This window comes from Oreochromis aureus, linkage group 16 (assembly GCF_013358895.1).
Source record: "Oreochromis aureus strain Israel breed Guangdong linkage group 16, ZZ_aureus, whole genome shotgun sequence".
Lineage (NCBI taxonomy): Eukaryota > Metazoa > Chordata > Actinopteri > Cichliformes > Cichlidae > Oreochromis > Oreochromis aureus.
The window spans coordinates 22,117,298-22,143,077 of record NC_052957.1 but is presented as its reverse complement, the minus strand read 5'-3'; the positions used below and the strand labels follow the sequence as shown (position 1 = coordinate 22,143,077).

The window sequence follows — 25,780 nt, the reverse complement described above, 5'->3', positions numbered from 1 at the left end:
ACATTCTTAAGCTTCGACACCTAGCCTTGACAACAAACATGCCGCTTTTCCTCGGAGAGGGTGAAATTGAAGTTGACATTGCTCTGGAGAGTTACTGGAGGTCAAAGGAGATTCACTTCATTAAATTACTTTCTGTCTCTGTCTGCTTCTTTTTTTTGTCCGTGTCTTACAAACACACACATACACACACTTTAATTTCCGGACTTAAATGATACATCTTTGACAGTTTCTTTGCTCCCTTTTACCTCTGTTCGTGCCACTTTTCTGATTTTCAGCTCCAGCATTCGTGATCACCCGACATGTTGTTATGTTTCAATTGCATCACTATAATAATGCAAAGAAGAAGTATTGAAATCTTTTAACTAATTTAAAGTAAAAAACTGAATTAAATTCTTTCTTTATTTTTTTAAGTGTAAAATATTGTTATTAAAATGCATTTACATTAAGAATAGTCTTTATAATGAACCATTTCAGAATGATGTTTTATTATCATTCCTGTACCATTTGTGGGTAGATTACTTTAACTTTTTCACCTGATGAAGTAATAATTTTTTGTATTTCCCTAGAGATCAATAAAGTCGTGTCCTAATCTCATCTTATTTAGAGAAAATAATATTACATTTTTGCAATATTGCATTTATTGTATCTAGAGTAACGATAGTTATCAAATAAATGTAGTGAAGAAAAAAGGGGGTTGCAATCCTCCTGAAATGATGTGTGAGTAGACATACAGTAGCAGCAGAAAAGCAAATGCTCGTGTAAATAGCACGTCAAAACTTTTAAGTGCAGCTTTTGAGTAAAGAAAAGGACTATGCAGCACTTTCTAAAGATGCCCCTTTAGTTATGTTAATGTTTTGTGATAAATGACATATTTATATTACAGCACAGAGATAAAAATCACACACTGAGAACCCTTAAAGGTCACCCCGCAGATATGTCATTATATTTGGTTGTAGCCCCACAGTGACCCAGTGTTAAGTAACCCATGGTGACCGGTATGGTAAGTAGTGTGTCAGCGAAACAAAGCTGAATGTTTAAGTGTGTGAACGGTCGTCATTAATCACCAAGTCTGGGGCACAGAGCAGGAGACTGCAGTATGATAAATGAACTAACTGCTTCTCTCATGCCTAACCGTAAAGGGAGAGGGAGGGTGAGCAGACAAACGCGAAACTGTACAGAGACATAGCCATAAGCAGCGCCACACACTTATGCTAGAAAGTCAAACACAACACCCTACTGTGCATCATACACAGGGGTTTGTTTACTGCTGACTTTCAATTGCTCACCACGGCTGAAGCGAGGCCAAGAGTCGCGAGAAAGGTGTGGACACACTCTTGATTCATACCCGGCTGCTGAGGTACCAATCTCAGCAGCTAATTCAGCATGCTGAATTGGTGTGAGAAGAGGCTATCTGACCGCCTGCCTATTTAATGCAGTGTCCCCTTAATTTTGTATTCTCTTTCTATGATGGTAGAAGAGCATGAAACAGCTCTTTTAATCAATAGTTTTCTCAGGTCAGGTCCTACCTAGGCTGGCTGCAATGGGGTGTTTCATTATGTAACACCACATATACCCATCCAAAATATGCAGACTTATCTATATTCTATGAACTCCATGTATTTTCTAAAAGCGAGACTGGATATAGGGGATAGGCATATGAAAAGTGCATGAATGTGTCTGATTGTCGGTGTGAAAGGGACCCTTCTGCTGCACCGATCTGTGGCCTCAGCAAAAACCTTCCTAATAAATTTATGCTCTCAGTCACTTGTTTCACATCTTATATGATACTATATGATGTACTTTTATGTGGAAAAAAGACTCTTAAGCAGTATATGTTTCAGAGCATGGTAACCTTGTGATTCATAAATCACTGTTGTGTGAGCGAACACTGCCCCTCAGGTTCTCAGTCAGATCTCTACCTTGCTTGTCACAGTCAGTTTCAAAACACCAACATGATGATGGTTAAAACACTCACCTCAAGGCTTCAAGTCCAACTGTTTTATATAGCTTACGAGACAGAATAAAAGCAAATACAAATATGACCTCACTAGAGTCCATCTGTTATGCATTACTCAAAATATACGATATAGTAATGGTTGTGTGAACCTTAATAATAAGGCAAAATATGGCTGTGAAAAGAGTTTTGGCTCAATCGCTAAGGTGTTTGTCTGTGTTACTTTCTGGAGCAGAATACACGAACTAGCGTGTTATTTTCTGTTACTTTCACCATGTGCTTTCATGTCAGCTGACAGGTGACCCTCTGTTGTGGTCTTGTAAAGCGCTGCTTAGAAGACGTGAGGCATTGTGACTTGACGCTTCAGTCAGCTTTAGTTTCAACTCGGCGTGCCACGTCCACCGGGTCTAGCCCTGACGAGAGCCACAGATTGCCTTCACTGCCTGCCGTGAGCTCAACTTTCTGCTTACTGTCAGTGTGCGTATTCACTCAGGCAGTCAGTCATGTGTTTGTGTTTGTGCATGTGTGTCTGCTAGGACTAAAGCACAATCATTATCCAGGCAATCCCAAGCACTCGTGCTAAGTCAGTCACCAGTAAGAGTTTCTCCACATTTAAGCCCAAAGATGTCTTTAAAGAGAGACTATTTAGATAATGGTGGCTTTTACCTCATCGGGCTGCTGATGCTCAAGTTCAGTGACAGGTAATCAAAGGAAAGAAGCACCCCACTCATCCCGGCATCACTCTGTATTTGACACAACAAGGGTAGACAGGGTGAGGAGGCAGACATAATGAGACCTGTCTCCTTATTAGAGGGTCTCTTCTTTCAGAAATTGCCCTTTCATCCTCTTCCAGTCACTGCCTCCTCTATTTGGTCAAAGCACCAATGGCAAGGTCAGGGGGCATGATGTAAGAGAGGAACTTGAAATACAGACTACATCAACAAAATGTGACTAAAAAAGAATTAGCCAGAAAGAAAGTGATGTAGGCTAACAAGAAAGGATGGAGCAAGGATGAAGTAGTGGAGAAAAAAAAATAATGACAAGGATGGGGAGAGATAGGCGGGGGGAAGTGGGGAGGGAGCTGGCACTGGAATGACATGCATGAACAGCAAAGCGAGCAGGGGAAAAGGCGGCTTTGCCATTCACTTTGAAGCTTGCTCCACTTCTGTCTGTGTTATGTAACAGAAAAATGAAGAAAAACAAGTGCCAAAAAACTAGGCAGGGTGGTGAGAGAGGGAGGGGGAAAAAAAGACGAAGAAGGCAAGACAGAACTTCTAAACTTCAGCGCTCTGATGTTTCCGGCAGGCGAGTGGCTGTATTCGGACGATGGGGTTAGTCACCGTGCTGCACCAAGCCTTGGTGTTGAGTGAGGGGTAAAAGAGTTAGCAGAAAAAGAGGGAGATCAGTCGGTGGTGTGAAGAGAGACAAGAAAGGAGGCTTGAGAGGAGGCGGTCGGACAGAAAACGATAAGGAGGGAGAGGATAGAAAGAGGAGGAGGAGGAGGTATAAACAGAAAGCAGAGGAGAAGGACCACACTGAGCGTTTCAACCCGAGAGATCTAGCTACAGTAACTCTCTTTCTTCTTCTTCTTCTTCTTCTGTTTCTGTGTTACATAAGCAGATCTCTTTGGAGACCAGATGAGGCACTTCACGTATGTCTGTTCTCTGTTAACTAAAGAAGACCTCTGGCTGGAGGCCACAACTTCACCCGGCAATCAGGAGCAGTTTTGCACTTTAGCTAACACCTTTATACCAGCTCCAGTTTTGCTTTTTTATGACAATCAATCTTCATGATGTCACCATCGCCCACGGCAATGAATGTTGCTATGGAGATCAGTAGATCTGCACTGAACTACTGCCTTAGGGAGAGCGTATGCAGGCTTACATTAGTGCATGCGTTCGTGTGTGCGTGTGCGCGCGCGTCTTCTGTTTGCGCGTGTGTGCATCTTTCTGTCTGTGCACACACGGTTCATCTTTAATTGCCATCTGCAATCTGTATCCTGAACACAGTCAGTAATTCAAGAGGCCCAGCATGTGGTAAATAGCTGAGACTCATTTACAAGTGTGTTAATGGACTTTCTCTGTCTTTGTCTTTCGGGTGTCCCTTTCTCTTTTTCTCTCCACAGTCACACATGCAGCTCAAAATATATTGCAGAGCAGCAGAACGAAGACGTTATAAAAGTGGTTTGTGTATGATTTGCATAATTTTATGAATAAACACATAGTCAGATAATTATCTTCGATTTTTTTCCATTACCATAAACGCTGTCAGACTGACTGTGATTGGCTTGTTTTATTCTGTAAAATTGGCGTTAACGGGTGCTAGCGCTAGTCTGGAGAGGTGGGGGAAAATTAGGGCAGAGTACAGTCAGCTAAAATTTACTGAGGCTATTCTTGCTACTGTTCAGGGAAGTGTCTAAGATGAAATTGAAGTTTGTAAATTTGAAATTAAAAAAAAACTGACAAATCTTTTTTTAACTGTAATTTATCCATTCATGGGATGAGACCGAGCCTCATTTCCTTTAACTATTTTAGCCTGCTCTTGCCTTCTTTTCTGCACTTTCCTCCTCCCAGATTCTCTTCTTCCTGCCTTAACTGCTCCCTTCAACCTCTGAAAAGTGTTATTAGTATTAAACAATGGAAGAATAGGCATGCTAAGTAGTAGCTTTCCTTTCCTTAATAACCACCCTCTATGGTAATAATTGCCCCCTTTGAAACAAAAGGAAAAATTCTTCTTGCGTTACTAGGCAGTTAGCATGCAGCTGCAACTGTTTTATGTATTTGTGGGGGTGCCTGTTTACTGTTGCATACTGTATATAGCACATCATTAAAGATATCACACTTTTTTACTCACTCTCTTTTTTGTTGTTGGCGTTGTTATCCTCTTCAGTGACAGCTAGCTTGATTTATTAGGCCAAAGAACCGAATGGAACAAAACGAAACAATCATTTTGCATTTGCATGTGTGTTTTGCAGTGTAATGCACTTCTGCACATGATAAAAGTTGTGAATTTTGTTATTGTGTTAAGCATATGAAAAAGAAAATTACAACATCGCAGGATGAATGGGACTTAATTTTACAAACCCCTTTTTTAACAACTGTAAAGCAGCTAGTGCTAACTTATTAAACAGAACAAGGCTAGTGACTAGCAACTGACTCAAAGCAACTCCTACAAAGATAAAGACAGGTGGAAAAACTAGGGACATTGTGTGCTCATTTCCAGGGGCAGTTTTAGGGTCTGTCGGAAACCTTGGCAAAAATTCTTCCAATTAGCATTCAGTATGTTATAAATCTGACAAAACACCAAGAACAACAGATCTATCAAACAATGGCTAAAACATTAGTCTTCAACTGGAAAAGGCCATGTTAATGCTAGGCAATGCATGCTAGCTATTTTTTACTAATATTAAACATTAAAGTAAACAAAAGAAATAACGTGGTGCTGCTGGAAGTTACTCAAGTGTCTCTCGTGCACATTTAAAGCCAGACTAGCATCATTTACAGCCATAGTAAAAAGAAAATACACCCGCTTTCAATTCAAGGTTTCACAAGGTTTTAAAAATCATTTGGTCCTTCCAGGTCTTAAAATGATCTAAATACCACATCAGATGAACAACACAACATATTACAAAATTACTATAGTAGAATTTTTTTGTTTCTGTTTTTTGCCGAACACAGCAAAAGAAGCAATTTTGTCTCCAGGATTATTTGAATACATTCCCCCCATTTCATCTCAGAAGCACATTAGCTGTGCAATATGTGATTCAAACCAAACCAGAAATGGCTTACTTTTTCATAACTATTGGAACCTCCAATAGGTGTCCAACTACTCTTCTACTGGATCATGGTGCTGTAGTATGGTGTTATGTAAGAAAACAGCTTTCATTGCAATAAAATATTACATTTAGTCCAATTTAGTTACCTATGAAATCCTTTCCTTTAACCCTATAAGCAGCATTTCTTTTGTACTAGTCTTAGTTGCGTAATAACCAGGCCTGACAATGAACATAATACAAGTTTCCTGGCCTGCAATTTCTCATTTTTTATTATAACATCAAGTTGGTTTTTTTGTTTTGTTTTGTTTACTTTAAACTTTTTTAATAGTCAGGACATGTGTTCTTTCATTTCTTATAGAGTTCTTCTATCCCATGCTGCCAGGATTAGATCCTATTGTTTATTGTAGAAACAGCTTGTTTTAACACTATAACAGCTTGTTATAGTCCTACTAGATTTTTGTTGTCTGTCTGAACTGTTCTTTCTGTTATTCATGCACCTATTTACTGTGTCATTACATAGCTCCAGCTTTTTTTTCTATATGAAGTGTGGCTGGCAGTTATTATAAAGCTAACAACTTCGCACTGCTGGTTTGCTACCTCCTAATAACCTTTTTGACCTCTTCTTACTTAATTTCTTCTCCACTCAGTGGCTTTTCTAATCGCATGCGCTGCCCTATTAGAGATAACATGACCTTTTGTGTGTTGGCAGTTTCCTGTGTGACCTTTAAGAATAAGGCAGACTGAGAACAGATGTGGATCGAGTGGAACGTAATGTGTAGCTAAAGTGGATTCCATCACTGATTCAGCCAAAATAGGCCATTACAACATTTTGTCCTCAACTGTAAAATGAGAAAATTAGTCACCTTTACGTACGTGCAAGTGTAGCCAAGCGTACAAGGACTTCTCTGGCCTTGTTCCCTTTAGTAGAACAGACCCACCTTATCAGGCCATGTTTCCCAAGTAATCTGTCACTTTCACTCTTTTGCGGTGTTCCTCCTCATCACTTTCTTTACCACTCATTGGTTTTGAACTCCTGTATCTGTTTTGTATCTCCGGTGCCATCACTCTTTAGTTTATCTCTTTCCTATGTGAGTCCTGTTCTTAAAGGAAATTTTTGAATTGATTTTTTGGAAATGGAAATGCTCATTATTTGTAACTCATTGTTAGTTATCCTTTGTTTGTCACCCCCCTTGTATATAATTTTCTCAAGGACTGAGTAAATAATATTAAAAGTACTTTAGTAAGAAGCATATGTTTTCACCTTTTGGCACACATCTTTTTGTTATTATAGTTAATATTCAGCAGCTGGTTAGAAATAGCAGCGGAAAAAGCTGAATTTCAATATATATGGGCACTGCATCCACACAGTGCTATCAAATGGTGTCTTTCCCTCAATCAGGCACCCTGTTTCTTTGTGAATGTGGTTGCTCAAGCATGCACTAATGTTATTTCCAGCAGAACAACAGTATTCCCTTTTGGCTTTAACTCTGTTTGGGAAACATATAACTTTTCCATTACTTAAATTCCCCATGCTCTGCAGGTAACTTGGCTTTTCACCTGTGTGAATGAGCAGCATGTACACGCACTGGTGAACAAACAAAATACATACACGCAAGCATGTAATTGAGCAAAACTGCCGTGCATGATTGCAGAATTGTATTGTAGATTTACATTCACCCTTTTCTGTGTGTGTGGAGTTCTCTTCTGAAGTTCATCCCACATATATTTTTACCTGATAGTCTGTCCCTAGTGAAAAATTCAGGCTCTAAATGTATAGGTAACACCATAATATATTTCCAACCCTGCCAGGTAGATTTTTGGACAGTGACAGAATTTACAAAATTTGTAATTTTACTTCTGTACACCACCACAGTGGATCTTAAATCAAATAGTAAATGTGTGATTGAGGTACAGACTTTGAGCTTTAATTCAAGGGATTTAACAGAAGTACTGGATTAACTGTTGAGGAATTAAAGCCATTTTTTATACCCAGTCCCCCATTTTCAGAGGCTGAAAAGTAATTGGAAGTTGACTGAAAAGTAGTTCCTGTTCCCTCATTAGTCCATGACAAATTAAGCATATGAAAGATGTGGAGCTGATTCCAAAAACTAAACTTCCATTTGGCACTCTCAATATGAGGTCCAAAGAGATGTCAGTGCAAATGAAGAGTGCCATCATTAGGCAAAAAATACATCAATAAAATAAAAATAAACCAATCAAAGAGACTGCAGAAATTAATGCAGTGACCAAATCTACAATCCAGTACATTTTTAATGCTCTCACCAGCTCAGTCACACCAAAGATACCTGAACAACCAAAGAAGAAAGCTGAACTATATATTACAGAATTCCTTCCTTGGTTAAGAAAAATCCCTTCAACTTAGGAACACTGTTGAGGAGGCTGCTGCATCACTGTCAAAGTCTAAAAGTCAAGACGTAGCTTCATGGATTAAAACACAGTGTGTTTACAACATGGTGGAAACCACTGGTTACGCTCAAGAAGAGGAAGGCAAGATTAGACATTTCATGACAAGATGTTGTCTGTGATCTCAAGTTACTTTTTACTTTTGTGTTTCTTTGTCATTTACCTTCTGGCCTGTGTGTGTGTTTCATATTCAGTGCTATTGTATAGCACTGTTGTTGTTTTGGTGTGGTAGGGTCTCAGGTCCCCCTTACGTCAACCCGATGCAGGTGAGGGCCAGTTCCTCTGATATTGCATCTTGGCATCTTCTTTCTGGGCGTTACTTTTTGCAGAAGGAGGAATCCACTCGGGGCCTTAGCTGGCTTTGTTTTTCTTTTTTTTAATATTCACATAAATAAGTGGTCTTGTCCTGGACTAATCAGATAGAGTGTTAAAAGAAAGCTTAAAATGATTCTTAAACTGGGACACAAAAGTTGTTTTACACACACTTTGGTAATGAATACACACAGATTTAAAAAGTAATCTTGCTGGGTGCAGTTCTACAACGTATAATTTTCCCTTTAATTGTTCCAGTTTTGCCAAAGTGATGTGTTTGTCTTTCTGGGAATGGTAATGACATGACTGAAAAGTACCAAGTGGTAATGATAGAGAAGTTCCAGTCGTGCAGTGATAATCACTTCTACAGGATTAAGTCCTGACCCACATCAGCTGAGCATATTAGCATTCTGAGAAAGCACTGCGGCAAGATTCCATACCAAGTAAATCCCTGCAGTTCATAGGATGGGAAAGAGGAAGAAAAATAGGACTGGTGGACAGGAAAGAAGCAAAAAAGACTGAATATGTGTGAAAGGCTGCTTCTTTCTTGTGTCAGGATTTCCACGTTTGCTGCATGCGTGTTTTCTGGCGTGCGTTATAGAATCCTTCTCTCTGCAAGCCTGTGTTGGAAACCGCATGCTAGGAACTGATTTGCATCTTCTCCATTGAAAGAAATGTAAGTGACATTCCCTGCACCACAGCTACACTGGGTGGCTGATATTAAAGTTCCACTGAACTTTATGTAATTTTATTGATTTTCTTTCTTTTTAAAGCCACTGGCATTTCAATGCAGATGGCCCTGCACTGCCCGCAGCGCGAATCACAAAAACACAAACACATAAGCAGAGGTTTTATGCTCTCCTTATTGCACACGAGAAGTGCCTCTAACCATTTCTTTTTTTTTAAATCGAGTGTAGATCCTGCTTCATGGTACTTTTCACCTGTTTCTATTTTCAGTGATGGTAGACTCTTTGATCTATGATATTGTCTGAAGTTTCAAACGCTAAAACGCCTCCAGTTGTCATTTACGTGATGGAGGATTTGAAAGTGCAGCATCTTCTAGTAATTACGAAGTTTAGCGAGCAGCTTTTTAGTGGGCCTCCGTCTTGAATCTTTCACTCAGATTTACATTTGCTGTGGGTGTGAGCAAGTAGCAGATGGTTTGTTGGAAATAATGACAACATTGAACGACTGGCCCACTCAAAACTATTAAGGGAAAATTGTTTTGGTTTTTTTGTTGTTGTTGTTTTTTCCATCGAGAGTTTAATCATTTTGACCATCGCTGCAGTCAGTTCTGATAATAAAACAAAGAAATTAATGAATTGTGAAAGCGACAGATATGACATCAAACCTACACAACCTTAGAATTGTTTAGCCTCAGTTCTAACCTTTTCTAAAAATAGTAAACATGCTGCAGCATTTATTGTCTTTTCTTTTTCTTTTGTTTTTTTTCCTTGTGCATGTTCTAGGCCTTCATGAATGTGCAGCACCCACAGATTTCTAACATTTTCCTAACAGGGGTGATGACATTGTTTGATAGAGTGATAAGAACTCATGCATTGGGCACAAGCCAGAAGTGGTTACAAACATGTGATCTAACTATGATGCAAGCCATCTTTTAGGACTCACCTCCTGATTTGGACTGAATATGAGGTTAATATACATCCACATTAAGGATTACAATTAATTAAACATGTATAGATGTTTAATCAGTGGACTTCAGCAGTCAGTCTTTATATTAACAGAAGAAGAAAAGACACATTAACCATATTTTCTGTAAAGCACTGATTCACTGAGTCACACTATGATATGACACTGCAGACTAGAGTGTCTGCTAAGAGTAGCATCCAGAAATTAACCTGTTCCCAGTGTCTTATTTATTATTCATATTATTTCATGTGAATAGCTGGGTCGACCATGCATTTTGCAGACCAGCATCATACACAAACTTTACGTCCTGTGCTTTCTTTTTAAACGTCCTTTTGACTTTCGATGTCCCATTCCCAGCTCCGCCTTAATTCCTCTTACATTTTCTTTTACTTTTTTCCCCACAGTACTACAAACAAAACTGTGTGCACTCATGAATAACGAAGGTACAACAGGTCATCCATCACGCAGATCTGCATTGCAGTGGTTGTTGCCAAACTTCTGGGGTGACTCATTTGGAATCAAAGAAACTTTGCCTTATAAATCAGCGAGTACTTACTTTATAAATGTAGGTAATTAAAGTTAAATAACTTTAAAATAAAACAACGTCCTTTAGCAATTTGAAGCAAATCACACAGTGCAAATTCAGTGCAAATAAATAGTGTTACCCAAAAAGGTTAATGAATAATGTGCTTAGTAATTCTTGCTTGGCTCTATATTATAATTTTTTTTAAAGGGAGTGTAGGAGGTGTAGGACACAAAATATGAAATACAAAATTCCATCTCAATAAAAAGGTTGAAGTGTATGTCTACCTCTTAACAATATTTCCCTAACTGATGAAAAAAATATTATTCAGTTCTGCTCTAGCTTACTTTACCAGTATTAATTACTTCGTATTATATAAATTATATTACATACACTTGTATTGTAAGTGTATTTACCTTATTACTAAATAGTTTTCCAAGTTGTGACATTATTTGTTTTAGCAACATTCAGAGACGACAGTTTTTATGTACAGCAGAACCATAAACCGGCGTTCACGTCTTAACTGTGCTTGGATAAAATTTAGGTGACAAAGCTTTTGGGTTAATGTTGAAAAAACAACAACATGATATTGTTTGAATATTGATAAACACATTAAATCACTCTGGACTTTTTCTGAATAAACCAAGCCATGAGTTTTTATTAACAGTAAAGCTCACAGCCTCATTTAAAATGCTCTATTCACTATAAAAAAAAACAAAAGTATTTAAAAAAACAAATATATTTGGGGGGAAAGCTGATAAAATATCCAGTAAATTAACCATTTATTGGATGTTTTAATCATATATGCTGTTTAAAATAGTAGCACGTAAAGTTAATTTGTCAAATAAATGGTTAGCATTAGCCACCGATATCAGGACAAAGGTATCAAAAGCACCTGAGCTTCAAATTACACACACGCAGTAAGTAACAGTTGATTTGTTGCCACATGATCCCAGATAGTAGTTTGCACGTCCACATCAGCATGGCAAAAAAATCTACATTTTTTTAATCTGCTGTTCATGTGTTTGTTTATGACTGGCTGCCTGTTGGTTCATAGCAAAAACTTTGTGATATACAAACTATGTGTTGAATTTTTCTTTGGAAAAGCATTTATTTGGGTGTTGAATACAAAACAAATGACTTTTTTGTTTGACAGCATACAGTAAAAATGATGACAGCTTCCCAGCTTTAACGACTCTAATCCATTAACTAGAGTCATTGCACATAAAAACAATTAAAAAGCTTAACTATATTATATTTAGTGTATTTCATTGGGCTGTGGCACTGCATTCTCATTATTGTTAGGTTGGCTGCTTGACCTTTGTGCTGAGCATCTTCATGACAACTAAAATCTCTATGTAGTTAGCAAATATTTAGATCATATAACCAGAATCAGAATCAGAATACTTTATTGATCCCTAGGGGAAATTATTTTTGGTTACAGTGCTCCAGTATAAACATGCCTGTCTTAGAGTTAAAACACATATTCACATAGTCAGGAAACAGATGAGTATCACTATTAGATTAATAGAAAGAAAGGTGCTTTTTAAATAAAGATTTTCTAGATATGAGCATGAATTGCACTTGCTGTGGTGTAATGTGTTTAATCAAAATATAACCGGAACATGGGTAATTTCTGATTAACAGCCCGACTCTAAGCCAGATTTTAGAAATATAGGACACGATGTTAATCTACGTTGTCTATTTTATGCATTGTAAATTTGTATCTTTATGAAATAAACAGTTGTTCCAAGCACATGCAGAGCATGAATGCATGCAATATGCTGTTTAGTTTGCTTAACCAGTTGACCTAATTTACACGCATTTATTTGCATGCGGATGAGCACTCATGCAAGCAAACAATGTTCATTTTTTGGTGATAATTGAAAGACTTTTTTTTTCCCAGATTGTGGATAAGCAAAGTGCACTCTGCTGTTACTATAGAAACCAGATCCCAGTTGCATTCTTCAAAAGTATTGATCCCCAAGGACCTAAAAAGTGAAAATAGGATATCATACAATGTGTTTAGATGCCTTCCAAACAAAGTCCTGGCAAGGACTTGTAGTTTGGATCGTCGAGAGAATAATCTGTTAGATTTCTGACAGTGAACAAGTGACATTGTTACAGTTAAAGGTCATGGTCAAATTGACAGAAACTGAAGAAGAATGACTGATGAGCCATCATGATAAGGATTTATGCAGTGCAAGTCATTTAATCTCTTTTAGAGAAAAGGAGGCACTGATTGATGCTGTGCTCACCCCATCGTGTGATGGAGCATGTGTATTCTTGTAGGTAGACACACACACACACACATGCAAATACACACACAAATCAAACACATCCTGCCTCTCACAGGAAATCATTGCAGTAATTAACGTCCTAGCGCGCTCCCTCATTGCGATTCTGATTGGCTGAAAGTCATCCTAAGAAGCAGCTCGGCACAGATCCCTCAGGTATTTTGCAAGAGTGAAATTATCCCAGTGCTTGCCAAGTACCATGGGACACCATCAGCCTGTGTTAGTGTGTAAACATTTCTGTTTTCCCCAGTGCCCCTGTCCCAGTGTCTCCAGCCCACACGGCACAAGTCATTTGTCAGCCTTGATTTAGATTTCTCAACACATAGGCCTCCTGCGGCCGAAGCTCAATCTGCACTCCTACTCGAAAGCCCAAAATTTACCGGACATGGTCTTGGCGAGGCAGGGGAGGGTTGGTGTGAAGAGCTGGATGATGAGTCATAAATTGAAACACAGAGAAAGAGTGGACAATAGAGAGAAGCGTGAGGGGGGGGCGAAGAAAGTGAGGAGGGGTAGTGAAGTGTGCGGTGGTTTTGACTCAAGTGGTACGTTGAGATTTCAGGGTTAGGCTACAAAATGAGAGGGTGAGAAAGAGTATGGAGTGCTAGAGGTGTGATAAGAGGCAGAGGTGTGGAAGTGACGAGAGGAGGGCACTGCTTTGTTATAGGAAGGAGTGTGTGTGTGTGTGTGTGTGTGTGTGTGTGTGAGAATGTATATTTGTGTATGTGTGTGGATGTGCTTTGACAGGTGCATAAAAAGAGGGCAGGTAAAGGAAAAATGGGATTTTGGTGATGTTGAGAAGATGAGTGAAAGCTTTAGAAGAAAACTCAGAGAAAGACTACAAAAGAATGACAAACAGAAGGTTTATTTCTTCAGGAAGTGGACATGTGGGAAATAAAAGAAATAGTATTAACCTCTTTTTGTGTCAAGGCAACAAACCCTTTTTTTCTATAGCAACATTACAAAGCTTTGATTTCCTAACTAGCTTCAACTCATCTGATATAGCAGCAGATGTTCTTGGGGATCATTACATTATTCTGTTTTACTGTGTTCAGCTATAATTAAAACAAAAATTTAAAATGGAAATTTGGAGCATGCATAAATACCTCCGGGTCTTTCATCTGTTATTCTTGCTATGAATGTTGATTTCATGACATTCGTGTGAATAAAAACTGACCAAAAATAAAGTGGATATTTTCAGAGTGGATCAGTGAAAGTATTTTTATGTTTATGGCCTGTTTCAGGTTTTGGAAATGTGTTATATTTCTTTTTGCAGGTGTATAATCTGCATGTTTTTACACAGGCTTTATACTGAAAAGTTTGAGTTCACAACACTATACTGAAAATCATTTGCACCTGGTCATATAATTACATCTGCAGAAAAGAGTGAACTCTCCTTACCACGGGGTCAGCACAAAGTTGCATATCTGCAACTGCTAAAAATAATTTGTCTTACTTTTATGGACTCTGAACAATGTTTCAGCCATTACAGTCACTTTCTTCTCTACCCTGCTTTTCTTTTAGGATGTGTGCGTCTTGAAAATATGCTATAATGGTGTACTTTCTTGGTTTGCTGAATAGCCTGAGAGTCCTAATAGAGTTATTTCTAACTCAGTGACCTTTTCTGTATATGTCCTGCTACCCACTGAAAAATCCACTGCTGCATTACTGTGGACTTTGGTGAAGAGGCATTTAACATTGCATCTATTCCCCGACTTTGGTCTTCCACTTGTCTCTTCAAAATCCCTAAAAGCAATCTGGACTCAGCACAGCAAACCTTACATTTAAATTTAGGCCTCAATTTGTTTGATCATTTCTGTTAAAATAAAAATTTACACTGTTACAGAATGGTTCTTTTTTTTCTGCACTTTATCCATATTTAGTTTTTTCTTGTTTTAACTCATTAACACGTGCCTTTCCTGTCCCATTAATACCTCAGCAGGTTTACTACCCTTCCCACGCACACAGAATTTTACCCCCCTCCTCCACACACACGCACTTGTCTTAACTTTAAACTACTGTAGTACACCTACTGTGTTACAGATTATTTCTTATAGCTGTCATTAATTCCAAACAGAGCTCTTATAGCTGGTTTGTACAAGAGTAGAATAACCATGTTTTGCAATCATTTTACACGCCTTCGATGATTCTTATTGAGCTTTCTCAAAGCCCAGACAGCCTTTAACTTAAAACATATTTTTAAAAATGTGATCATATAAAAATTAAGCTTTCTTTAGTCTGTTTAAAATACATTTTTATACATTCTAAACTTTCTTGAGGCAGTGCTTTTTATTTCAGGCTGGATATATGGATGTCAGTACGGGAATAGAGGGCTTTTCTGTTGACATAAGTTGGATGACACAAATGTTTGAATAGGATTTGATCAAGTCCACCGGGATACGGTTGGTTAACAGTGATGGTCTGTGCTGGTGTGACCTAACCTTGGATACTGAGCTCCGGTTTTAATTGAGTTAGTCAGACCCCGGTTGGTATTCCGGTCAGTGGGTCAGTGCCTGCAGCCAGGCCCCTCTTGGGCCATTCGTTAAAGTGATGTTCTTCGTCAAGTGTTCAAATCACACCATTTAATTGGCCTCCAGTTCCCTGGATAGGAGCCAATTACAGATCCCTCTATCTTTGACTCTGTATCTCTGTGCTTGTCCATTAGCTGCAAAGTTCTTGCTATCATTTTCCTTCCTGCCCCTTTCTTCCTTTTGTTTCTTTACATTATTGTCGTCCCAACACCTTCAATTTTATCTTTAAAAATAAACGAAGGAAAGCTTTCTCGAGGTATCTAGAAGGCAGTTTATGACACCCACTGACACTGAATGAAAATTGCATTTATTTTGGTCTCTTTTTGACTATAAAAGGAGATTTTACATGAACTCAGATTAGTAGGAAAAGCGATTCCAAAAACCCTCTGGCGTAAAATCTAAAGGGGAGATGTGGGGCCGTTAGAAATAATAAGACATGGGTAATAAAGGCACTTTGTGAGAAAGCAATTCAAAATCGAGTGTGCAGAAAGGTTAGAAGACCAAAGGTTCAAAACGTGGGTGAGTCGGCGTGTTTTGTGAAATTTTATGTCTGTTCCCACGGTGGACAGTTTCATACTGGATCATCAGAACATTGAAGAAGCTGATTTTTGAGAAAAAGTTGGGGCACGGGCACTTGTTGCCACACTGATCCCTCATTCAGTGTGAATTTGGAGAAAGATAAAAGAACATTTATTAAGTTCGCTATCACATAATCATATAATCCCCCACAGTGCCTCTTGTGGTATAATGGGCCTCTGTGTTCCCCTTCCTCGGACAGGTTGCGGACAGAGCACCTATTATGTCATCAAAAAGGGACGCTTAGCAGACGAAAGGGGAGATGAAAGCGAGGGCACCAACTACCTGTTCACAAAGGCCGTAATTTTTACCGGTAATTAAAGGCTTACATTTCCCTGATGGATCGTCGGGGGCCACAGAACAAACGAGGAGAAGGAGCAACAGAGAGGGAAAGACGCAGGATTCTCCTCTGTTAAAAGCTCTCAGGCTTGTAATGGTAATTAAGGGCTTGTCTCTGGAGAGGGGACGATATTAGAGCTGCAGAGAAGCTGAGGTGGCGGAGGGGGTGGGCCCTAACTCTTTTATGTTCTCATTGCCCTTACTCATTCCTCCACTTATTCTGCCCCAAATCCTCCAATCCACCTTTTTACTGTACTTCTCACCCCTCGATATCCCCCACCTCACACCGACTTCCGCAATGCAGAGCAAAAGTAATCAGTTCAGCCAACGTCATCGTTCCACATCAGCTCACCAGTGTGCTACGGAAAAAAAGCCACATCTTTACATACAGTGGGGGTTTTTTTTCACAGATTCCAAGATCTTCGAAAAGCTGCACAAACAAGCGGAGGACTTTTCAGTTTGTCGGCAGTCAGAATTTTGTTTTGACCCTCCTCCAAGCAGAGCCAACTTTGATTGCTGCTCGCTGTCAATATATCCACCAGCATCCTGATGTCATTACAGTACGTATCTTTACTGTATTCTCTGTCCTGACAGAGCCTGCAGAGCTGCTGCTACCTCGCACGGTAGGTGTAGTCATGGTAACCTGCAGGCAGCTAAAGAATAGAAATGTTGACAGACAGATTTGGACTTTCCTGTGCTCCAACTCCCCACTCCTGAAACAGTAAACACACCTGCCTGCTTACGGTTCTCTAGAGATTTCACCTCCTGCATCGAGAGATGAGCACGGACAAGAAGCGGGATCAGGTATTTTTAGCAAAGGGAACTGGAATGAGAATTTCAAGGAGTCACCCGGGAATGCTGAATAGCTGTCATTCACCTTCTTTTCTCAATGCCGCTGTTGTCGTTACTTTCCGGCTCCCCTTACTCTTCCTCTGTCTCCCGTCCTAGCCTTGAAAAAAGCACGTGTTTAAGGCGTTCTACAATGTGAGTGTGGGGTGAATCTGAGGCTGGATATAGTTTACAGAGCAGGAGGGCTCAGAAAATGTATGGCCTATCCATTTTTAACTACTCAAAAGGACGTTATTACACGTGCAACACGTGCACACACACGATACACATATACATCACAATGCACCAGCCAAAGAAGGTTTGACATGTATCGTAGTTTTGTTGTTTTCCAACTTGTTCACTCTCTTATCCTCTCTGTGTGCAAAAAAGGATTACACAGTACTGTGTGCACTTTTTCATGCTTGTTTCACACCTTGTGGGGGAAGAATCATGACTGACAGGACTTGTATCAGATTCTCCTGCAGAGTTATCCACAGGAAATCTTCACAAACCCTTATTTCTCCCTCTCTCTCTTTCTCCCGCTCTCTCTCGCGCTCTCTCTCCCCTTCCCTCCCTCCCCCTCATATATGCATATGCACACACTAACACTTTCTTCTTGGCCATTTTATTGAAAGCTTAAAATACCCAGACTCTGAAATTTAAGTCTGTGTCTAAAACTAGGCTGTGGGATATTGCTGTTTGCCATAAAGACCTTGTACAATAACTCAGCTTTTGGTGGTTTGTCCATTCGGATGGATTACAAGGACCTATATAACAGTGGAAAGCAGAACAATACTATTAATATCTCAGGAGAAAAATATATTGCAACAATGATATTGTACAGCAAAAAGAAAAGATGGGAAACACTGCATGGCTCAGAGGGCTTATCTGACAGGTGCTTTTCAGTGCAGCAGGTGAAATCTTTAAAAAAAAAAAACGGTTGTAGAGGCCCTCTTATTTCAGGTAAAATGATATAGTTCAAGTTTATTCTTTGAGGGAAAACAGACTAGTGTGTATGCGCTCTAAGTCTTCATCGAGGGTCTGACAAGAATTAAATATCAGCCTGTGGTGGCAATCAAACAACACGTGTGCTATAATATTTAACCCCTGGAAGGTGCGCAGCTTATTAAGGCTGTATTTAGGTCGGGTGGGTTCGAATATAGCAGCAAATATTGCCAAAGTGTTGATGCGGCTTCTTCTTTTGGATCCTTGACTTTCACTGTACAGATTGATCGACAGTATGTTGAGTTTGTAGAAAGCTGTTTTCACGTTCATCTGCTCCACATGCACATATGGGCCAGTGCTTGTGACATCACAACCGACGTGAAAGCCAGTGATGGCTACCCAAAAAAACAAATTACACAAGCGCAAGTGTAAAATTGAAATCTTTAGTGCGCAATACAATGCGTAGGGCCCTTTATTTTTTTATGCGAGAGAATGAGCAGGTGTGTTTGAGAGTGCTCTTCTGTTTTTAAGTGAATAATATTTGTTGGGAACCTGTTATGGACAGCGTGCCCCTTTGGGGTTGCGTCAGGAAGGGCATCTGGTGTAAAAAGCTGCCAAATCAAATATGTGGAGCTACCCGCTGTGGACCCCTTGTGAATAACGGAGCAGCTGAGCTTTATAGCAGTTCTTGTATAACATTGTAATTAAAAGTCCTCCTTCCAGTGAACAAGATGTATGAAAGAAAATTATACATGTAGCTGTTTCCTTTTTCTTGTTTGCCCTACACAGATACTCTATTTATTATTTTAGGGCCACCCCTTCCAAAAAAATGGGCAAAGTGCATCTTCAGGGTGAGAAAAAACACTCACGTGTGATGTGCAAGACTGTGCCTTACCTTGAAAACGAAGTACCGAGAGAACAATTGTGCTGAGGACTAGAGTGTGTTATGAAACATCAAACCCACTCTGACTATGACTTTTTCAAAAGGCTCTCCAGATTGTTTCTTATCCTACAAATAAAACATGATGGTGGCTGTCACACGCAGTAACAGCACACAACTCTGCTCTAAGCAGTGGCACGAGAACGACAAGTGTATTCAAGGAGAAAGAGTTGAGACAGAAAAGAAAGAACTGACACGATGTGCATGCGTGTGTCTGTTAGTTTCTAATCATGTTCGTATATGCATAGTGTTATTGTTGGGGGTTTTTTCTGTCTGTCTGTCTGTTCATTCATCTGCCCCTCTGTCGGCGTATCTGTCAATCTCGCTGTGTGCTCTGTGCATCTGTGCTGAGTTTGGACAGCATCTGCAGAGTGTTTTCTGTGCAAGGTTTGTTTTCCTCTCCTCTGGCTTGGAAAGTATTCCTCTGTGTGAATCTGAGTGCCAGCTCTGTGAGGCCTAATTATCCCAAATACTGTGAAATCAGCTAAACATGCACCAAGAGTTGATGCAAATCAAATTTATGACCCTGTGCAGCACACATTATTTTATAGTCTTTAAAAATTCAATCACCATTTCTGGTCTCACTCAATCATTTACTGCATTTCACACTAAAGGCCTGCCCAGCATGAGGCTTGGCTTGTTTTTTGGCTGCTAGGTTTCATTCCACTATATTGTCTAATAAAGAGCTTCTTTTGTGATCCCTTTGAAAAGTAAAATGTGTACCTATCCTTATTTGGCATGAATATGTTTAGTGTGCTCTAAAAGCATTCAAAAAGCACATTCATTCAAGTTGCTGTAGACATAAGTGTTTCCCAAATAAATGTAATGTAGTATAATGGGCATTATAAATTCTAGTGGCTGGTAAAAACTGAACAGCTTGTTACTTTACAGAGGTTTTGTCACAATGTGCCGATAAAGTAGATATTTAAACCACAGAAGACAGAAAACGAAAAATTAAAGCTGCTATTAATTCCCTCACCCCGAACCAGTCACGGCAGATGGCGGCCCCTCACTGACCCCAATTCTGCCGAAGTTTTCTTCCTGTTAAATGGGAGTTTTTCTTTTTCCCTGTTGCCAAGTGCTTGCTCGTAGGGGGTCACGTGATTGTTGGGGTTTTGATATTTTAGGGTCTTTACCCTGTGATATAAAGCGCCGATGTTTTCACAAATTGGCACTATGCATCCATCCATCCACTTTCGCTTATACAGTTCAGGGTCACAGGGGTGTGGAGCCTATGCCAGCTACCATATAAAATTAAACATTTAGATCAAATGAAAATTGATTTAATTTCTCCAGAAGAATAATTTGTAGTTTGAACCCAAACTGTTTAATTGCAGTTGTATAGCATATATACTGGCCATTATTAGCTATTTGCCATATCAGTATCAGCATTGACAACGCCCAATAAATCAACATTTAAAAAAGTAAAGAAAAGTTGGTAGAAACACTCTTCATTCGTGTTTTGTTTTCATGTTGCATAGTTTGTCCACCAGAGAGCGCTCTGCAATTTCCCTGTCAGCAACACGCGTTTCAAACACAACAAATACAACAGCCAGCTAAACAGAGAGTCAAGCCAGAACTAAAGATTATTTTTAAACTCCATTGTTAGGAAGAATTCCTAAATAACTAAACATACCAAATGTTAGGCAAATGTTTTGTGTGTTTGAAAGAAAAAAATATGAGTTGACGTATCAGTATAAGTTCAGAACATCCTATATTGGCTCTGTTTAGAATAGTTAGAATAGCTTCTTAAAAGGATGATAAATGCAGCCATTCTCTTGATAAAAGGTTTGAATGAAACCCAAAAATAAAAAGAAACAACTGGTTTGTTATTTTAGTGGTAACTTCTTACCAGTACCAATTTTACTGATGACATGACTACAAGAATTACCAACACCCAAAGTAATGAAAAGTAGACATTGTGTATGCAAACTTAAAAAGTTTTGTACAACTGTTTCTTTATTTAAGCTGTTTGCTGGTTTGGCTACATTCTAGGACCGCTTAAAACATCATATTTTAAGTTTTTCAGGCAGACAAATAAATGAAGCCATCTCTGAGAAAGCCAGATTAGGCTAGATTAATAAAGGCACTGGGTCCACTTTGTATAACTACATCCCATCGCCTCAAGTATATACCCAGCTATAGTAATAAATAGGGTCAAAATGTATTCTTATATCATACTATTCCCCACCAAATATTTATTTGTTGCTATAGGAGGACCAAAGATGTAGTCTGTGTGGAAGACATTGGGCAGAAGTGAAAAAAAAGGGGTGGTTCTTAAGTCTAATTTCCATCAAGCGCCGTGACCAACTCTCAGCCGAGGGGAGGATGTCAATCACTCAGATTACATGGATTTGTTCCACACCCACGCATGTGTGAAGGCAGAAACAACACACAAAGACATGCACATGGAAACGCACACTCAGGCAAACACTTAATCACGCTCTTGTGCTGTACAAGACGCGCATCCACTCAGCGGGGGATATTTTTCACGCCTAATCTTGCCAAGTCTTGTAATGGCACACTTATTTGTGAACTCCAATAAATTAAAAAGAGATTTGAATTTTTGAGTTTTCACCAAAAGCTAGAATGCTTATTATTCAGGAGACATGGATGGTGGTGGTTGGTCACAGGTATCTGATTTCTATCTGTTTCTTATATTAGGAAAGTGATGCTTTTTTTTATAATCAGCACTTTCGTTATTTGAACATTTTTAGACCAAACAATTCTGTTGCCCGACCTGTTCCCTTAAAAGCTTTTCTGAAGCCAAATTTAACTTTGGAGTGTTTTCCTGCACTTATCTTTTGCCTAAAAATTCATCCTCAAGGTCAAAGTCAACACAGAGATCATTAATGGAAGTTTCCAAATGTTACAAACCTCTCTGAGACTAATAACAGATTAGAATAATAATGATACTGCTATGGGGTTTGACAGCATGGGAGAGATTTTAAAAAGCTGTTCCTTCTTCTTTGCAGCTAGTACAAATGATCAACCTCATTGTTCCAGTTCTGGTTAATAGTCTTCCTACCATCTGCTCCAAGTCTGGCTGGCTTAGCATCATAATAGTTATGGCAATCTTGCCTAGCTTAATCAGGACCCTCTCTCCATATATATATATATATATATATATATATATATATATATATATATATATATATATATATATATATATATATATATATATATATATATGCCTGGGTAATACTTATATACATTTCTCTGCTGCCTTGCTAAGAGTCGTCCACCTTTCTCTTCACCTTGCCAATTAAAACACAGCTGGAGGTATGCATTGCACATGTAGCACCAGGGGAGAGTAAGTGTCATTTCAAATAACTTGGGTGTTATTTCAGCTGCACACTGAAGTGCTCTGGGAAGAAAATAAGCCTCTAAAGGTATAAAAAAAAGCTGTTCAGTGTTCAATGCCGGCAGAGAAGGTGGTGCGTGTGACCCTGCAGACAGTGCTGAACGCCACGTAATAATCAGTCGGGATGAAATTATATTCAAATATCCAACTTCAAACATGCGTACAAATCAGATGTTTTAAATGGCGCAGACGATCTTTAGTTTATGATTTATTAACCAATCTTCTTTATTTTTAATAATAATGATAATAAAGATTTGTAAATCTTTATTCATATTAAAGGATAAACTTTCAGTCTTGACTTTTAAGCCAAAATAAACTAGAAGAACTCCATCAGATAACAAAAATCATATATCATCAAAAGCTCCAAAAAGCTGTGTAGTGCACAGAGCCTTAGAAAAGCAATTTTTTTATGTATTACTTAAATGTACAGGATGAGCTGATAATGCAAGAGGCCACACATGTGCCGTATGAGCACTTTCTCAGAATAATTGGCCACCATCCTGTAACAAAATGTCCAGCTTTACACTGTATCGACTGTGACGATGATGTTGCAGGTGCAACACCACCCACCAGCATTCTGGAAGTAACAAAGGTGGCTGTGAGAGCGTTTCAGGGAGTGCTGCATTTGGATTAGAATAAGACAGCAGGAGGCCTTCAAGTGTTTCCTGTGATTCCCAGGCAGCTCAGTGGAGACTTCCTCTCCAGGCAGCGGCTGCTGGCCGCTTGACATTCCTAGTTTACAATTGATCTGAGGGATATACGAACAGCAGGGGGCAGATTTATAAACAGAGGAAAAGGTAGATACTGCATCTGGGTGACACACAGAGACACGGAGTTGCCTGTAATGTGTAATGTGCATGTTAAAAAATCGGATCTGATTATATGGCAAAGTATTTTTGTACCAAGTTCTCTGTACATGTGCATGTGCGTGGTTGTGTTTGTGTGTGTGCGTTGCACGCAGGAGGTTCCTATTTTGTAGGTAAAGCGTGTAGCCTTTGTAGAGCCCGGCTGTGCACAAATACCAAGCTGAGAGAGGCTGTTGAACTTTGGAAATGTCAGACACGGCTCCTCACAGACAGCGCTATCAGTTCATTCCTGGGTGTCCTCCCATCCTCCTTCCCTGCACGCCACAAAACTTTCCTTATGCTGAGAGAGAGAGACCCGCTGAAATCTTTTGTAGCTGTGTCTCGGTTGTTGACAGGAGGAGCACAGAGAAAACGAGCTCTTAGTTCAAACACAAACAATCTTTTAAAGAATAACCCTTGCCGGCACAGCTCTGAAGATGTGTGACCGGTGGCACAGCCGGGGCATCCCAGAAAAAGGTGCTGGGCTACACAGTGGTGTGCAGTGGGTTCAAAGATCACAGCAGTAAGGGAGCAGAAAAAAAATCCTTGTGTAATGCAAGAGAACAGCCTTGCAGTAAATCCTTAAATATTTAGTTTTGACTCTTACAAAAAAGATCTGACTTAGACGTAGTTGCTTTTGAAGTTGGTGTTAAGTAGCAGAGTTTCCCTTGGATTCCCAACACAAGTGCTGTAACATACTAATCAGGATTAACAAATGCAAACCTTGCACTGCGGCTTGTAAATCCTGCTGCGAAACAGGCAAAAAGCATCTCCGTCATCCCCCCAGCCTCTTCACGTCTTTCTCCCAGCGCTTCCCAAATCACGGCACCGACTCTCCCCAGAGGAGTCTCCACCCAGTTTACAGTATGTGCTACGGGATCAAATCATATGTATATTATTTACACGTTGCCAAGATTACTGCACTCTAGGCGTTTAGTGAATGCCACTTCGCTGGAACGAAAAACAGATGCATTTACAGTATATGCCAGCCACGCTTTAGCTTTAGCTTAATACATGCAAAGCTCATGGACACTGAAGTTCTTGCATGAGGGGTGATGTGTTGCCACTTTTTATCAGCTCACAGTTGTGCTGCTTGTAATATTTGATTCATTATGTATATATGTATATATATATTTTTTTATTTAATTTATTTATTTTTTGCTTTTTATCTCTGATTCATTTATGATTTATCTCTGGGCTTTCTCAAATTATAAAAACGCTGCCAGCAGCTTTAGTGCGGTAGATTTCAACGGAAACTTTTTTAATTGGTAGTGAAGTATCACCTTTTCTTCCATGCAAATACTTGCCCTCTGTGTTGAACCACAGAGATAATCCTTTCATTCACAGAACCAAGAATCCATCAGCTCCCCAGTGACAATTACTTCTTCCCTCCACATATCAACCCGCTGCAAACTGTAGTTGTTGACTCCTGACCTCCCTTCATACCCAGCAGCAGCTCTAAATAAAATAATGTGTCTGTCTCCGCTCACTTCCTTTTGCCTTATTTTCTCCAATGCACTGTCTCCAGGGGGATTCTGGAAAGCTCTTGAGTGCCCTCATGTGTTCATTACTTGCCTTATGATCAGTGTGCTTTTTGTGCGGCCAAATGAGCATTTAAAGCTGACGTTGAAAGCAAAGACTGTCTCCTTAAATAGCAGACGCACATCCCCCAAAGTAGTTGAGGATGGGCGTATTTTCACTTTCTCTCATCAGACGACATTTGTGTGCAGATTTGCAAAGTGTGCATTTGTGAGTCTATGAATGTGCGAAGTGTGTGTCGCAGCCTATGTGTGTATGATGCATAAAATAAAAAGAATTGGTAGAATTGGAGTATCTGTGCGATATCACTGACTTTAAAGCCCTGCATAGGATTTGACACAATATTGTTTCAGGTTGTGCATGTGAGCTGTATGCCTTTAACACAACAGCAGGACTATCGAGCATGACAGCGTGTCATCTCCTGTTTTGTTTTGGGGTTTTTTGCAGGAAGCGCCCTGAACCTTACCTGCCGGGCATTTTTTGGCTACAGCGGCGATGTCAGCCCCCTCATCTACTGGATGAAGGGGGAGAAATTCATAGAGGACCTGGATGAAGAGAGAGTCCAGGAGAGCGACATCAAGTAAGGAACACAGGGCTACAAATCACTTCCCTGGACTTGGCAGTAATGAGGAATTAATAGCAGATGTAGATAAATTTACCCCATAATATTAAAGGACGATCCAAATGGTTTTGCATCTCTTAGCCCATTAACTCCAAATTGCATACACTAAACCAACCATTTTCCAGAGATGTATTCCCTGCCTTCTAAGCAGCTGCTCTTTTCAATTAATTACGCTACAGTATGAACACGATGCAGAGGCTTGAAATTTGAAATAAACTATCATTTATTTGTTTTATCACCTGTGATATATTTTTTTGTCAGTTAAAATACATTATTGTCCTGTGGACACAAACACTGCTGTACAAAAAAAATGTAGATG

The 25,780-nt window shown here is 39.4% G+C and overlaps 1 protein-coding gene across 3 annotated transcripts in view; it reads left to right on the top strand.

Annotated features, from left to right (window-relative positions):
- Nucleotides 1-25,780, top strand: part of il1rapl1a (interleukin 1 receptor accessory protein-like 1a) — a 162,075-nt gene that overhangs the window by 116,744 nt on the left and 19,551 nt on the right. For all 3 annotated transcript variants that reach the window (XM_039600539.1, XM_039600541.1, XM_039600540.1), the window contains exon 7: nt 25,287-25,419. In XM_039600539.1, coding sequence (XP_039456473.1) covers nt 25,287-25,419 — 133 coding nt within the window. The remainder of the gene's footprint in view (nt 1-25,286; nt 25,420-25,780) is intronic.